This window comes from Ranitomeya variabilis, chromosome 5 (assembly GCF_051348905.1).
Source record: "Ranitomeya variabilis isolate aRanVar5 chromosome 5, aRanVar5.hap1, whole genome shotgun sequence".
Classification (NCBI taxonomy): domain Eukaryota; kingdom Metazoa; phylum Chordata; class Amphibia; order Anura; family Dendrobatidae; genus Ranitomeya; species Ranitomeya variabilis.
In genome coordinates this window covers 494,056,157-494,073,022 of record NC_135236.1, presented here as the reverse complement: position 1 = coordinate 494,073,022, position 16,866 = coordinate 494,056,157, and the positions used below count along the sequence as shown (strand labels likewise).

The following is a 16,866-nucleotide window of genomic DNA, read 5'->3' as shown; positions in this document are numbered from 1 at the left end:
GTGTCTGTCTGTGTTCCCCTGCCTGGTGTTGTCCTCAACTAAATAAAGCTGAGCTTCAACCTTCTGCTCCAAATTACCATTTTAAAAAATGCAATAGGCTTTTCCGGCCTACTAAAGGTGTCTGTCTGTGTGCCCCTGCCTGGTGTTGTCCTCAACTAAATAAAGCTGAGCTTCAACCTTCTGCTCCAAATTACCATTTTAAAAAATGCAATAGGCTTTTCCGGCCTACTAAAGGTGTCTGTCTGTGTGCCCCTGCCTGGTGTTGTCCTCAACTAAATAAAGCTGAGCTTCAACCTTCTGCTCCAAATTACCATTTTAAAAAATGCAATAGGCTTTTCCGGCCTACTAAAGGTGTCTGTCTGTGTGCCCCTGCCTGGTGTTGTCCTCAACTAAATAAAGCTGAGCTTCAACCTTCTGCTCCAAATTACCATTTTAAAAAATGCAATAGGCTTTTCCGGCCTACTAAAGGTGTCTGTCTGTGTGCCCCTGCCTGGTGTTGTCCTCAACTAAATAAAGCTGAGCTTCAACCTTCCGGCTCTCATTAAGTGGTTTTTTAAAAAAAAAAATGGTGGTTAGGGCCTACTAACGGCTTCTGCCCCTCCCTGGTGTTGCCCTCAACTAAATAAAGCTGAGCTTCAACCTTCTGCTCCAAATTACCATTTTAAAAAATGCAATAGGCTTTTCCGGCCTACTAAAGGTGTCTGTCTGTGTGCCCCTGCCTGGTGTTGTCCTCAACTAAATAAAGCTGAGCTTCAACCTTCTGGCTTTCGCCCTATACTATCAGATATTAAACTGCATTTGGCCTACTAGTGTGGTTAGGCCCTTGAAACAGTGTCTGCTGCTCTTGGGTTTGCTACTCCACTGAACAAAGCAATGCCGCCTGTTTAGTCCTGTTACCAATTTTGAACTGCATTTAGCCTACTTTATTCTTTGGCCCTATATCTGTTTCCTCCTCATCCTGCCCATTGCCCAGCCACTGCTAGATGAGTCTGCTGGTACATTGACCTAGACCACTACATTCCCCTTGTACTCTACACAGCCAGAATCTGACCCTGCTGAAAGTAAGGTTCCCCTTCCCGCATGTTATACCACCTTACACAGGGACAAAGAGGAAGGTGCAGATGAAAGTGCAGGTTCCTTCATCAGGTGGGGGGGCATACTCGTTGGCGACGTCACTGGCACAGGGCCCCTCAGAGTACGCAAAAGTGTCGCTGCTGGTGGGAGGCGCCCCCGCCATGCAAACACACCGCCGTACTTTGAGGGGCCCTGTGCCAGTGCCAATGCGAATGAGTGGGCCCCCCCCTGCTTGCTCAGGATCACAGCACTTGCAACGTTTAAATACTTACCTTTCCCTGCAACACCGCCGTGACGTAGTCCGCATTTCCTGGGCCCACGAAAAACTTGAGCCAGCCCTACTCCCCCCACAACTTTCCCCCAATTCCCTATGCCCAACTATTATTATACAGTTAATTAAGATTGGCAAGCTTCAGAAACAAGAATGGATGTTTTTGGCATTAAAATGGGCACTGTAGGTGTTTTCCTGGCCTCCACTCACTGCCGACTATGCTTCCCCATTGACTTGCATTGGGTTTCGTGTTTCGGTCGATCCCCGACTTTTAGCGATAATCGGCCGACTGCACTCGACTCGACTCTGGACAAAATCGGGTTTCCCAAAACCCTACTCGATCTTAAAAAAATGAAAATCGCTCAACCCTACTCTCTGCAACACAGCCATTTTCATAAAATGTGTGATTACTGTCTTAAAAATCATAAATCACAATGTGACTTTGTTCGGAATGCAACTATCTTCTGCCTTCCTTCTACCCAAACTTCTGTAAAACAGATCACCAACTGAATCTTAGTATATCTCCTCCTCAGAAAAGGACTAAGATGTCAAACTCTCTCCTGATGAAGTTATTATAATCATAAAAAAGAAATTATGGTTTATATAAGGGGTTGGGAACCTTTTATTTGTCAAGAGCCATTTCTAACATTATTTGTGGGCCATTGAAAATGAGCAACTTAAACATTATCATGCTTTATTTTGTCAAACATTTCACTATTTAATTTCTTATGTAGCTGGAGCTGCTTCTTTTTTGTGAAGTGTGTGATGGTAGGTGTTATTGATGACGTTGCTACTCATGGATATTTCCATTGGACTCATTGAGACTATGACCTGATGCATAGATCACATAGCATACATTGAGATTGCTAAATACATCACATACAGTTGTGTGAAAAAGTGTTTGCCCCCTTCCTGATTTCCTATTCTTTTCCATGTTTGTCACACTGAAATGTTTCAGATCACCAAACAAATTTAAATATTAGATAAAGATAACACAAGTAAACACAAAATGCATTTTTTAAATGAAGGTGTTTATTATTAAGGGGAAAATAAATCTAAACCTATAGGGCCCTGTGTGAAAAAATTATTGCTCCCCCAAAAAACCTGAATTAAGAGTGGTTTATCACAGCTTTGGGAAGCTGTGTTCAAATGCCCTAGCCTCACCCAAGACTGATACTCAATTAAGACATCACTTATAAAGGACTTGCGTCGCAAAGTGAAGTAGATCAAAAGGTCCTCAAAAGCTAGACCTCATACCAAAATCCAAAGAAATTCTGGAACAAATGAAAAATAAAGTATTTGAGATCTATCAGTCTGGAAAAGGTTATAAGGCTATTTCTAAAGCTTTGGACTCCAGCAAACCAGCAGTGAGAGACATTATCCACAAATGGTGAAAACATTGAACAGTGGTGAACCTTACCAAAATTAACCCAACAGAGCAGCGATGACTCATCTAAAAGGTCACAAAAGACTCCACAGCAACATCCAGAGATCTGCAGGCCTCACTTGTCTCAGTAAAGGTCAGTGTTCATGACTCCACCATAAGAAAGAAACTGGGCAAAAATGGCATGCATGGCAGAATGCCAAGATGAAAAACCACTGCTCAACAATAAGAGCATAAAGGCTCATCTCTGTTTTGCCAGAAACATCTTGATGATCCCCAAGACTTTGGGGAGAATAGACTGTGGCCTGATGAGACAAAATTTTAAGTTTTTGAAAGGTGTGTGACCCAATACATCTGGCATAGAAGTAACACAGCATTTCAGAAAAGGAATAATACAGTAAAATATGGTGGTGGTATTGTGATGGTCTGGGGCTGTTTTTCTGCATCAGGACCTGGAAAACTTGCTGAAGTAAATGAAATCATGAATTCTGCTCTCTACCAAAAAGTCCTGAAAGAGAATGTCTGGCCATCTGTTCGTGACTTTTAAGCTGAAGCACACTTGGGTTATGCAGCAGGACAATGATCCAAAACACACCAGCACCTGTGAATGGCTTAAGAAAGACAAAATTAAGACTTTGGAGTGACTTAGTAAAAGTCCTGACATAAAGTTGATTTAGATGCTGTGGCATGTCCTTAAAAAGGTGGTTCATGCTCGGAAACCTCCAATGTGGATGAATTACAAGAATTCTGCAAAGATGATTGGGCCAAAATTACTCCAGAGCATTGTTAAAATATTTATTGCCAGTTATTGCAAAAGCTTGATTGAAGGTGTTGCTGCTAAGAGTGGCCCAATCAGTTATTAAGTTTAGGGGGTAATCACTTTTTATACTCAATTGTAGGATACACTGTGACTCTGCTGTATGTATTACATAACATGCACTGAGACTGCTGTATATACATCACATATGATACACTGAGACTCCTTGCATATTCACCACATAGGATACAATGGGACTGCTGAGTATACATCACATAAGATACACTGAGACACTACAGCATGTTTCAAATAGGATACACTGAGACTGATATACAGTGCCTTGTGAAAGTATTCAGCCCCCTGGAACTTTTCAATCTTTTCCCACATATCATGCTTCAAGCATAATGATACCAAATGTAAATTTTTGGTGAGGAATCAACAACAAGCGAACACAATTGTGAAGATGAACGAAATTTATTGGTTATTTTACATTTTTGTGGAAATTCAAAAACTGAAAAGTGGGGCGTGAAATATTATTTGGCCCCTTTAACTTAATACTTTGTTGTGCTACCTTTTGCTGTGATTACAGCTGCAAGTCGCTTGGGGTATGTCTCTATCAGTTTTGTACATCGAGAGACTGAAATTCTTGCCCATTCTTCCTTGGCAAACAGCTCGAGCTCAGTGAGGTTTGATGGAGATCGTTTGTGAACAGCAGCTTTCAGCTCTTTCCACAGATTCTCAATTGGATTGAGGTCTGGACTTTGACTTGGCCATTCTAACACCTGTATACGTTTATTTGTGAACCATTCCATTGGAGATTTTGCTTTATGCTTGGGATCATTGTCTTGTTGGAAGACAAATCTCCGTCCCAGACTCAGGTCTTTTGCAGACTCCAACAGGTTTTCTTCAAGAATGGTACTGTATTTGGCTCCATCCATCTTTCCATCAATTGTAATCATCTTCCCTGTCCCTGTGGAAGTAAAGCAGGCCCAATCCATGATGCTGCCACCACCATGTTTGACAGTGGGGATGGTGTGTTCAGGGTGATGAGCTGTGTTGCCTTTACGCCAATCATATCATTTGGCATTGTTGCCAAAAAGTTCGATTTTGGTTTCATCTGACCAGAGCACCTTCTTCCACATGTTTGGTGTATCTCCCAGGTTGACTGCTGCAAACTTTAAACACTTTTTATGGATATCTTTGAGAAATGGCATTCTTCTTGCCACTCTTCAATAAAGTCCAAATTTGTGCAGTGTACAACTGAATGTTGTCCTATGGACAGTGTCATGGTTCCCAATGGCAAGGGAACGTAAGAAACATATAAGTAACGAACGAGCTCTCGGGTGATGGAAACTCGAGTTGACCGTGAGCTAAATCTACCACACAACTAACAGTAGCCAGGGAGCATACCTACGGCTTCCTATATGCCACGCGCCAGCCGGAGGACTAACTACGCCTGGTAGAGGAAGAAACAGACCTGGCTTACCTCTAGGGAAATACCCCAAAAGATGATAGCAGCCCCCCACATGTAATAACGGTGAATTAAGAGGAAAAGACATACACAGTATGAAAGTAGATTTAGCAAAGAGAGGTCCACTTACTAGATAGCAGAAGGATACAAAAGAGGACTTCACGGTCAACTGAAAACCCTTTCAAAAACCATCCTGAAATTACTTTAAGACTCCTGTGTCAACTCATGACACAGGAGTGGCAATGTCAGCCCGCAAGAGCTTCCAGCTACAGAGAATTACAAAAACTGCAAACTGGACAAAAGGTACAAAACAAAAGGACAAAGTCCACTTAGCTGATCAGCAGACTAGTAGCAGGAACATGCAACCGAAGGCTCTGGTTACAATGATGACCGGCAAGGAAATGACTGGAGAGCAAGGCTAAATAGGAAACTCCCAAACACTGATGGAAGCAGGTGAACAGAAGCAGCAAAGTGCAAACAAGTCACCAGTACCACCAGCAACCACCAGGGGAGCCCAAAAAGCGGATACACAACAGTACCCTCCCCTTAAGGAGGGGGCACCGAACCCTCACAAGAACCGCCAGGGCGATCTGGATGAGCCCTATGAAAGGCACGAACCAAATCCGAGGCATGAACATCAGAGGCAGTTACCCAAGAATTATCTTCCTGACCATAGCCTTTCCATTTAACCAGATACTGAAGTCTCCGTCTGGAAATACGGGAGTCCAAGATCTTCTCTACGACGTACTCCAATTCACCCTCCACCAGCACAGGAGCAGGAGGTTCAGTAGAAGGAACCACCGGTACCTCATATCTCCGCAACAACGACCGATGGAACACATTATGGATAGCGAAAGATGCCGGGAGGTCCAAACGAAAGGAAACAGGGTTAAGAATCTCCAAAATCCTATAAGGACCGATGAACCGAGGCTTAAATTTGGGAGAAGAAACCCTCATAGGGACAAAACGGGAAGACAACCACACCAAGTCCCCAACGCGAAGGTGGGGACCAACACGACGACGACGGTTAGCAAACTGCTGTGTCCTCTCCTGGGACAATTCCAAATTATCCACCACTTGTCCCCAAATCCGATGCAACCGATCCACCACCGCATCCACTCCAGGACAATCCGAAGATTCAACCTGACCAGATGAAAAACGCGGATGAAACCCTGAATTGCAAAAGAAAGGAGAAACCAAAGTGGCAGAACTAGCCCGATTATTAAGAGCAAACTCCGCCAACGGCAGAAAGGCAACCCAATCATCCTGATCCGCAGACACAAAACACCTCAAATAAGTCTCCAAAGTTTGATTAGTTCGCTCCGTCTGGCCATTGGTCTGAGGATGGAATGCAGACGAAAAGGACAAATCAATGCCCAACCTGGCACAGACTGCCCGCCAAAATCTAGACACGAACTGGGTACCCCTGTCAGAAACGATGTTTTCCGGAATACCATGCAAGCGAACCACATTTTGAAAAAACAGAGGGACCAACTCAGATGAGGAAGGCAACTTAGGCAATGGCACCAAATGAACCATTTTAGAAAAACGGTCACACACCACCCAGATGACAGACATCTTCTGAGAAACAGGGAGATCCGAGATAAAGTCCATAGAGATGTGCGTCCAAGGCCTCTTCGGAATAGGCAAGGGCAACAACAACCCACTAGCCCTAGAACAACAAGGCTTGGCCCGAGCACACACATCGCAAGACTGCACAAAAACACGCACATCTCGAGACAGGGAAGGCCACCAGAAGGATCTAGCCACCAAATCTCTGGTGCCAAAAATTCCTGGATGACCTGCCAGAGTAGAAGAATGAACTTCCGAGATGACTGTAGTGGTCCACTCGTCAGGAACAAACAGTCTACCAGACGGACAACGATCAGGTCTATCCGCCTGAAATTCTTGCAAAGCACGTCGCAAATCTGGAGAGACAGCAGACAAAACCACTCCATCCTTAAGGACACCAGCAGGTTCAGAATTCCCAGGAGAGTCAGGCTCAAAACTCCTAGAAAGAGCATCTGCTTTCACATTCCTAGAACCCGGTAAGTACGAGACCACAAAATTAAACCGGGAAAAGAACAACGACCAACGTGCCTGTCTAGGATTCAGGCGCCTGGCAGACTCCAAATAAATTAAATTCTTGTGATCAGTCAAAACTACCACCTGATGTCTGGCACCCTCAAGCCAATGACGCCACTCCTCAAATGCCCACTTCATGGCCAAAAGCTCCCGATTACCAACATCATAGTTTCGCTCGGCGGCCGAAAATTTTCGCGAAAAGAACGCACAAGGTCTCATCACTGAGCAGTCGGAACTTTTCTGCGACAAAACCGCCCCCGCTCCGATCTCGGAAGCATCGACCTCAACCTGAAAGGGAAGAGAAACATCAGGCTGGCGCAACCCAGGGGCAGACAAAAAGCGGCGCTTAAGCTCCCGAAAGGCCTCCACGGCAGCAGGGGACCAATTGGCAACATCAGCACCCTCTTTAGTCAAATCCGTCAGAGGTTTAGCCAGAAAAACCAGCTATAAATCGACGATAAAAATTAGCAAAGCCCAAGAATTTCTGGAGACTCTTCAGAGAAGTAGGCTGCGTCCAGTCGTAAATAGCCCGAACCTTGACAGGGTCCATCTCAATAGAAGAAGGGGAAAAAATATACCCCAAAAATGAAATTTTTTGAACCCCAAAAACACACTTTGAACCCTTTACACACAAAGAATTCTCCCGCAAAACCTGAAAAACCCTCCTGACCTGCTGAACATGAGACTCCCAGTCATCAGAAAAAATCAAAATATCATCCAAGTACACAATCATAAATTTATCCAAATATTCACGGAAAATATCATGCATTAAGGACTGAAAGACAGAAGGTGCATTAGAAAGGCCGAAAGGCATTACCAAATACTCAAAATGGCCCTCAGGCGTATTAAATGCGGTCTTCCACTCATCCCCCTGCTTAATTCGCACCAAATTATACGCCCCACGAAGATCAATCTTAGAGAACCACTTGGCCCCCCTTATGCGAGCAAACAAATCAGTCAGCAAAGGCAACGGATACTGATATTTGACTGTAATTTTATTCAGGAGACGATAATCAATACAAGGCCTCAGAGAGCCATCCTTTTTAGAGACAAAGAAAAAAACGGCTCCTAAAGGTGATGAAGAAGGACGAATATGTCCCTTTTCCAGGGACTCCTTAATATACTCGCGCATAGCAGCATGTTCAGGTACAGATAGGTTAAACAATCGACCCTTTGGAAATTTACTGCCAGGAATCAGATCTATGGCGCAATCACAATCCCTGTGAGGAGGGAGTGAACCAATCTTAGGCTCTTCAAAAATATCACGATAATCAGACAAAAATGCCGGAATCTCAGATGGAATAGATGACGAAATGGACACCATAGGAGTGTCCCCATGAGCCCCCCGACATCCCCAGCTTAACACAGACATAGCCTTCCAGTCAAGGACTGGGTTATGAGACTGTAACCATGGTAATCCAAGCACCAAAACATCATGTAAATTGTACAACACAAGGAAGCGAATCACCTCCTGATGGTCTGGAGTCATACGCATAGTCACTTGCGTCCAGAACTGTGGTTTATTACAAGCCAAAGGTGTAGAATCAATACCCTTCAGAGGTATAGGGACTTCCAGAGGCTCTAAATCAAACCCACAGCGCCTGGCAAAGGACCAGTCCATAAGACTCAGAGCGGCGCCAGAGTCCACATAGGCATCCACGGTAATAACTGATAACGAACAAATCAAGGTTACAGACAAAATAAATTTGGACTGTAAAGTGCCAATTGAAATGGACTTGTCAACCTTCCTAGTACGTTTAGAGCATGCCGATATAACATGAGCAGAATCACCACAATAAAAGCATAACCCATTTTTACACCTATAATTCTGCCGCTCGCTTCTGGACATAACTCTGTCACATTGCATTTTCTCTGGCGTCTCTTCAGAAGATACCGCCAAATGGTGCACGGGTTTGCGCTCCCGCAAACGCCGATCAATCTGAATTGCCATTGTCATGGACTCATTCAGACCTGTAGGCGCAGGGAACCCGACCATAACATCTTTAACGGCATCAGAAAGGCCCTCTCTGAAATTTGCCGCTAAGGCGCACTCATTCCACTGAGTAAGCACAGACCATTTACGAAATTTTTGGCAGTATATCTCCGCTTCATCTTGCCCTTGAGATAGGGCTATCAAAGCTTTTTCAGCTTGAATCTCCAAATTAGGTTCCTCATAAAGGAACCCTAAAGCCAGGAAAAACGCATCCACATTGAGCAACGCAGGATCCCCTGGTGCCAATGAAAATGCCCAATTTTGAGGGTCACCTCGCAGCAAAGAGATTACAATCTTAACCTGCTGGACAGGATCTCCTGAGGAGTGAGGTCTGAGAGAAAGGAATAATTTACAATTATATTTGAAATTCAAAAACCGAGATCTATCTCCGGAAAACACCTCTGGTGTAGGGATTTTAGGTTCAGAAATAGGAGCATGTATAACAAAATCTAGTAAATTTTGAACCTTCGTAGCCAGATTATTTAAACCTGCAGCCAAACTCTGAGGATCCATCTTTAAACAGGTGAGCTCAGAGCCATTCAAGGATTATAAGGAGAGAAAGGCAAAGGCTGTAATTAGAGCTGAAATACAACTAATCCAACTATGGAGCAAGCATAGGGAAAAAAAAAATAATAATTTACAGACTTCTTTTTTCTCTCCTTTCTTTTGCCAATAAGTTTAACACTGGCCGGTCATACTGTCATGGTTCCCAATGGCAAGGGAACGTAAGAAACATATAAGTAACGAACGAGCTCTCGGGTGATGGAAACTCGAGTTGCCCGTGAGCTAAATCTACCACACAACTAACAGTAGCCAGGGAGCATACCCACGGCTTCCTATATGCCACGCGCCAGCCGGAGGACTAACTACGCCTGGTAGAGGAAGAAACAGACCTGGCTTACCTCTAGGGAAATACCCCAAAAGATGATAGCAGCCCCCCACATGTAATAACGGTGAATTAAGAGGAAAAGACATACACAGTATGAAAGTAGATTTAGCAAAGAGAGGTCCACTTACTAGATAGCAGAAGGATACAAAAGAGGACTTCACGGTCAACTGAAAACCCTTTCAAAAACCATCCTGAAATTACTTTAAGACTCCTGTGTCAACTCATGACACAGGAGTGGCAATTTCAGCCCGCAAGAGCTTCCAGCTACAGAGAATTACAAAAACTGCAAACTGGACAAAAGGTACAAAACAAAAGGACAAAGTCCACTTAGCTGATCAGCAGACTAGTAGCAGGAACATGCAACCGAAGGTTCTGGTTACAATGATGACCGGCAAGGAAATGACTGGAGAGCAAGGCTAAATAGGAAACTCCCAAACACTGATGGAAGCAGGTGAACAGAAGCAGCAAAGTGCAAACAAGTCACCAGTACCACCAGCAACCACCAGGGGAGCCCAAAAAGCGGATACACAACAGGACAGACTGTCCCACCTCAGCTGTAGTTCTCTGCAGTTCATCTAGAGTGATCATGGGCCTCTTGGCTGCATCTCTTATCAGTCTTCTCCTTGTTTGAGATGAAAGTTTAGAGGGACGGCCAGGTCTTGGTAGATTTGCAGTGGTATGATACTCCTTCCATTTCAATATGATCGCTTGCACAGTGCTCCTTGGGATGTTTAAAGTTTTGGAAATCATTTTGTATCCAAATCCAGCTTTAAACTTCTCCACAACAGTATTACGGACCTGCCTGCTATGTTCCTTGGTCTTCATGATACTCTCTGTGCTTCAAATACAACCCTGAGACTATCACAGAGCAGGTGCATTTGTACGGAGACTTGATTACACACAGTTGGATTATATTTATCATCATTAGGCATTTAGGACAACATTGGATCATTCAGAGATCCACAATGAACTTCTGGAGTGAGTTTGCTGCACTGAAAGTAAAGGGGCCGAATAATTTTGCACGCCCCACTTTTCAGTTTTTGAATTTCCACAAAAATTTACAATAAGCAATAAATTTCGTTCAACTTCACAATTATGTTCCACTTGTTGTTGATTCTTCACCAAAAATTTACATTTGGTATCTTTATGTTTGAAGCATGATATGTGGGAAAAGGTTGAAAAGTTCCAGGGGGCCGAATACTTTCGCAAGGCACTGTATATACATCACATAGTATACATAAAAGATCTGCTGTATATCTCATATAGGATACACTGAGACTGTTGTAAATACATCACATAGCATACAATGAGACTGCTGGATTCATCAGATGCAATGTACTGAGACTGCAGTACACATCGCATACTATACATTTAGACCAGGGGTGGGCAATTAATTTTTCCGAGGGGCCACATGAGAGACCATGACATTTGTGGAGGGCCGAACCAATAGACTGAAATGAATTAAGCTCAATATTAATATCAACATATAATTATTAATATAATAATTATAATTACGGTAATATTAATTATAACTCAATATTCAGCAGAATTAAGTATGCCGGCATTACCCAATATACCGTTTGAACCCAAATACAGCCTCTTCTATATATCGTATGAGGCCCACACAGCCTTCCCATGTCCAACATATGAGGTCCACACAGCCTCAGCATGTCCAGCATATGAGGCCCACACAGCCTCTCCATGTCCAGCATATGAGGCCCACACAGCCTCCCCATGTCCTGCATATGAGGCCCACACAGTCTCCCCATGTTCACAGTAAGATCCCCATAGCCTCTTTATGTCCACAGTAAGACACCCATCGCCTCCCCATGTCCACAGTAAGAAACCCATAGCCTCATGTCCACAGTAAGACACCCATAGCCTCCTAATGTCCACAGTAAGACCCCCATAGCTCCCCCATGTCCACAGTAAGACCCCATAGCTTCCCGATGTCTACAGTAAGAACCCCATAGCCTCCCCATGTGCAGCCAAACATCCCATATACATAAATACTTTAAAAAAACACACACTCACCTCGGTCCCATTCCCCGGCACTCTCCTTCATCTCCTGCCTCAATGTCTCCGATGCACTAACTCATCGCATCAGCTGTTTCACACACTGATTGGTGGAGGAAGTGGCCTGAGACCCCTCCTCCACCAATGCAGTCAGAGTGGATATACCGTATTTTTCGGACTATAAGACGCACCTAGGTTTTTAGAGGAGGAAATTGAAGCAAAAAATGTGGTCAATTCTTTACTTAATATCCCCTATCCTGGTATATATGGTCCCCTCATCCTCATCCTGATACACATGGCCCCCTCATCCCTACCCTGGTATGCATGGCTCCTTATCCCTATCTTGGTATGCATGGATCTCTCATCCTTATTTTGGTATGCATGGCCCCCTCATCCCTATCCTGGTTGGAATGGAATGGAATTACAGACCCTCTCATCCCTTGGCATCACAGACTTGGCCCTATCCTGGATCTCATCATACCTAACAGACCGGACGTTCAGCGTCTCCCATTCACACACCACCTCCTCACCTCGCCCCCTATCTGTCGGAGTCCCACAAGGTTCAGTCCTTGGGCCCCTGCTCTTCTCCATTTACACCTTTGGCCTGGGACAGCTCATAGAATCTCATGGCTTTCAGTATCACCTCTATGCTGACGACACACAGATCAACATCTCTGGACCAGATATCACCTCCCTACTAACCAGAATCCCTCAATGTCTGTCCACTATTTCATCCTTCTTCTCCGCTAGATTTCTGAAACTTAACATGGACAAAACAGAATTCATCATCTTTCCCCCATCTCACGCGACCCCCCCCAAAGAACCTATCCATTACAGTAAACGGCTGCCCACTCTCCCCAGTCCCACAAGCTCGCTGCCTCGGGGTAATCCTTGATGCTGATCTCTCCTTCAAACCACATATCCAAGCCCTTTCCACTTCCTGCCAACTTCAACTCAAAAATATTTCACTAATCCGTACATTCCTCAACCAAGAATCTGCAAAAACCCTAGTCCATGCCCTCATCATCTCTCGCCTTGACTACTGCAACCTCTTGCTCTGTGGCCTCCCCTCTAACACTCTCGCACCCCTCCAATCTATTCTAAACTCTGCTGCCCGACTAATCCACCTGTCCCCCCGCTATTCCCTGGCCTCTCCCCTCTGTCAATCCCTTCACTGGCTCCCCATTGCCCAGAGACTCCACTACAAAACCCTAACCATGACGTACAAAGACATCCACAACCTGTCTCCTCCATACATCTGTGACCTTGTCTCCCGGTACTTACCTACACGCAACCTCCGATCCTCACAAGATCTCCTTCTCTACTCCCCTCTTATCTCCTCTTCCCACAATCGTATACAAGATTTCTCTCACGTATCACCCCTACTCTGGAACCCTCTACCACAACATATTAGACTCTCGCCTACCATCGAAACCTATAAAAAGAGCCTGAAGACCCACCTCTTCCGACAAGCCTACAACCTGCAGTAACCACCAATCAACCAAACCGCTGCATGACCAGCTCTATCCTCACCTACTGTATTCTCACCCATCCCTTGTAGATTGTGAGCCTTCGCGGGCAGGGTCCTCTCTCCTCCTGTACTAGTTATGACTTGTATTGTTTAAGATTATTGTACTTGTTTTTATTATGTATACCCCTCCTCCCATGTAAAGAGCCATGGAAAAATGGCGCTATAACAATAAATAATAATAATAATAATAATAGTCCCTCTCATCCCTATCCTGGCAGGAATTATTGCCCTTATCCCTATCCTAGTATGCATGGCCCCATCCCTATCCTGGTATGAAGGGCCCCCAACTCATCCTAGTATGCATGGCCCCCAGCTTTATCCTTTTATGCAGGGCCCCCATCTTGTCCTAGTATGCATGGCCCCATCTCTACTCTGGTATAATTGGTCCTCAATCATGTCCTGGTATGCATGCCTCCATCCTTATAATTGGCCCCTACTCCCATCCTCATATGCATGGATCCATCAGAAAACATTGAAAAAAAAAATTACACTTACTTTTCCGTCGCTCCTTTGCAGCATCTTGTTCCGATGCCCGCAGCTGCTTTAGGCTTGTAAGCAGAGCATGACAGGGACATCATGCACTGCTCACAAGCAGAGCACAGCTGCCAGAATACTCACTGCTCTGCATGCCGGGACAGTGCGCGCAGAGAGCAGTGAGTATTCAATGCTCTTCAGTAACGCGCACAGTGTCAGCCGGAGCCTTCCTGCTGCTGCCGGCAGTCACTTGTGCCGCTACTTAAGAGAAATGAATATTCACCTCTCTCTAGGCGTGTCAAAAATTGTTTCTCCCCCAGTCATGGATTACGGCATGGGGCAGAACGATGGATAAGTGAGGCATATTGTTGTTTTTTATTTTTGGTTTATTACAGGAGAACGAGATCCTTGCTGGAATTAGTCATTAGGTGAGTATAACTGTGTTTGCTATTTTTAAATAAAAAAGTAAATGTGTGTTTTGTTTTATTTCTAATAAAGGACTTTATTCTGGCTGTGTCTTTATTTACCATATAAATATAGGATTTATAATGGATAGGTGTCTTATAGACACCTCTTCATTACTAATCCGTGGGCTTGATGTCATCTGACAATAAAAAGGTGACATCAAACACACAAATATTAATTCCACTTGCCACCGCTACAGGGCAAGTGGGAAGAGGTGGGCAAAGCACCAGAATTGGCGCATTTAATAGATGTGCCTTTCCTGGGCAGCTGCGGGCTGCTGTTTTTAGGCTTGGAGGGGGCCAATATCCATGTCCCCTTAACAGCCTGAAAATACCAGCCCCCAGCTGTCTGCTTTAGCAAGGTTGGTTGTCAAAAATGGTGGGACCTCGTGCCATTTTTTAAAATTATATAAATAATTTAAAAAACAGCATGGGCACCCCTCTACTCTTGATAACCAACCTTGCTACTGCTAACAACTGAGGGTTGCAGCTGTGAGTTTTGCCTGGCTGGTTATCAAAAATACAGGGGAACCCATACAGTTTTTTTTTTAATTATTTATTTACAGCGTAGGAGCCGGCTAATGAATACAATCATCAGCCGCCCCTGCGCTCCCTGTTAATAGCGGGAGCAGGTGTCGGATGATGGGAGCTGAAGTCCTATCAGCTGACACCAGTGACCAAAGGTAAACTTCTTACCTCCAGTCACAGCTGAGTGCTCACGGACAGTGTGGGAATCACGGCTCTCCGATCGACAGGGATGATTTCACCACCGATCAGAAGAAATCTTTCCTGCGCTGTCATACACTTGGCAGCATGACAAACACCCGGTGTTCGGGCAGCAGAACCTGAACAATAACACAGACTTCCTGGTGAAGTCCGTGTTCGGTGTCCATGCCTAAACAGTAGGTGTTCGGTATGGACACCGAACTTTGCTGTTTGGGTTTGCCCATCTCTACTGTTTGATCCTTAATGTTCTCAAAGAAATCACTGAGGCCTTCACAGAACATCTGTAGTTATACTGAGATTAAATTACACACAAGTGGATTCATTTTACTGATACTGCTGCATACATAGAGTAGCATCAGCATCCCTGTTGGGAGGTGCCTGAGCAACATATGTAATCAGTTGTTTGCATGCTTGCTTGTTCTTGGATTCCCAGTGCACGGATCTCAATATACCTGTATTTCAGGTGTATCTTCCAGTATAGCTGTCCTGTCTTCCAGTACCTGCCTGCATCTGCCGCACCAGTCTGTATAACAGCTGTACCTGCCTGCCCCTGCCATGGCAGTCTGTATACCAGCTGTATCTGCCTGCACCTGCTGTGCCAGTCTGTATACCAGCCATACCATCCAGTACCTGTTGTGCCAGCCTGTGTATACCAGCCGTACCCACGTGCACCTGCTTTGTCTTCCTGCTGTGCCTGCCTGTATTAGCCAAGTCAATCTTTTCCTGGCCATTCCATATCCCTGCCCCTTTGGGGGCCAGCTGCTTTGTGACCAAGGTGTGTCCTGGAGAAGCACCTTGCATCCATTTGGAGCCAAGTCTAACCACACCTTCAGAGGCTCTAGCGAAGGGTCAGGTGTTCACCTAGTTACACCCTCTAGGCTGTCCTCGGTCCGTGGCACAGTGATTCCACCACTATACTCGTTACACAAATGATAGACTGAGACTTCTATATATACTGTGCATCACAGAAACATATATATATATATATATATATATATATATATATATATATATATATACTGCCTATATACTTTGTGGGAAATTTGACTCTAACTCGATCCTTTGCAGATTGATCGACCTTTCTCTACCAGGTATGGTACTGATATACCTATCTCCACCAGGTATGATACGTTTAAAAGCCAGAGAGACCTTTAATGTAAGAAGAGCAAGGAGGGGAGGAGATGACAGGGATCAGCTTCTTGGACCCAAAAAACATGGTCCCCAGCTGTTAAATTAATATTTTCTCTTAAATGCAGCAGCTTTTCAGAGTAAAACATATCTGACTGATATGATAGAGCCACTGTCTGATTCATGCTGTTCCATTTAATATCACATTTATTTTTTTGGCTAACACAATGCCAGATTACGTTTTACTTTATATAACAATAAAAGCTTAAAATGAAAAATACTGTACTTAAACAAAGCTACATTTTGATAAAATGGGAACTGACCCGAAAAATAATTGTGCTATTCTCTGATAGCAGTGGAAATCATATGTAAATGTTAAAAATCATGTTTTTACCTTTAAAATATAAATCTTGTGCGTGTTGTGTTCTGTTTAGAAAGAACAGGGTTTAAATTGAGACCAGCTGCTGGTTTACTTTCTGCCCGAGATTTCCTGGCATGTCTAGCTTTCTGTGTGTTTCCATGTACACAGTACCTAAGACATCCTTCATCTGCAATGCATTCACCTGAACCGTAAGTAAAATTTAATAAATGAAAAAAAAAGTT

At 44.2% G+C, this 16,866-nt stretch overlaps 1 protein-coding gene across 1 annotated transcript in view; it reads left to right on the top strand.

Moving 5' to 3' along the window:
- Positions 1-16,866, top strand: part of LOC143775069 (tyrosine 3-monooxygenase-like) — a 271,622-nt gene that overhangs the window by 137,295 nt on the left and 117,461 nt on the right. The window contains exon 6 of the mRNA XM_077262903.1: positions 16,698-16,833. Coding sequence (XP_077119018.1) covers positions 16,698-16,833 — 136 coding nt within the window. The remainder of the gene's footprint in view (positions 1-16,697; positions 16,834-16,866) is intronic.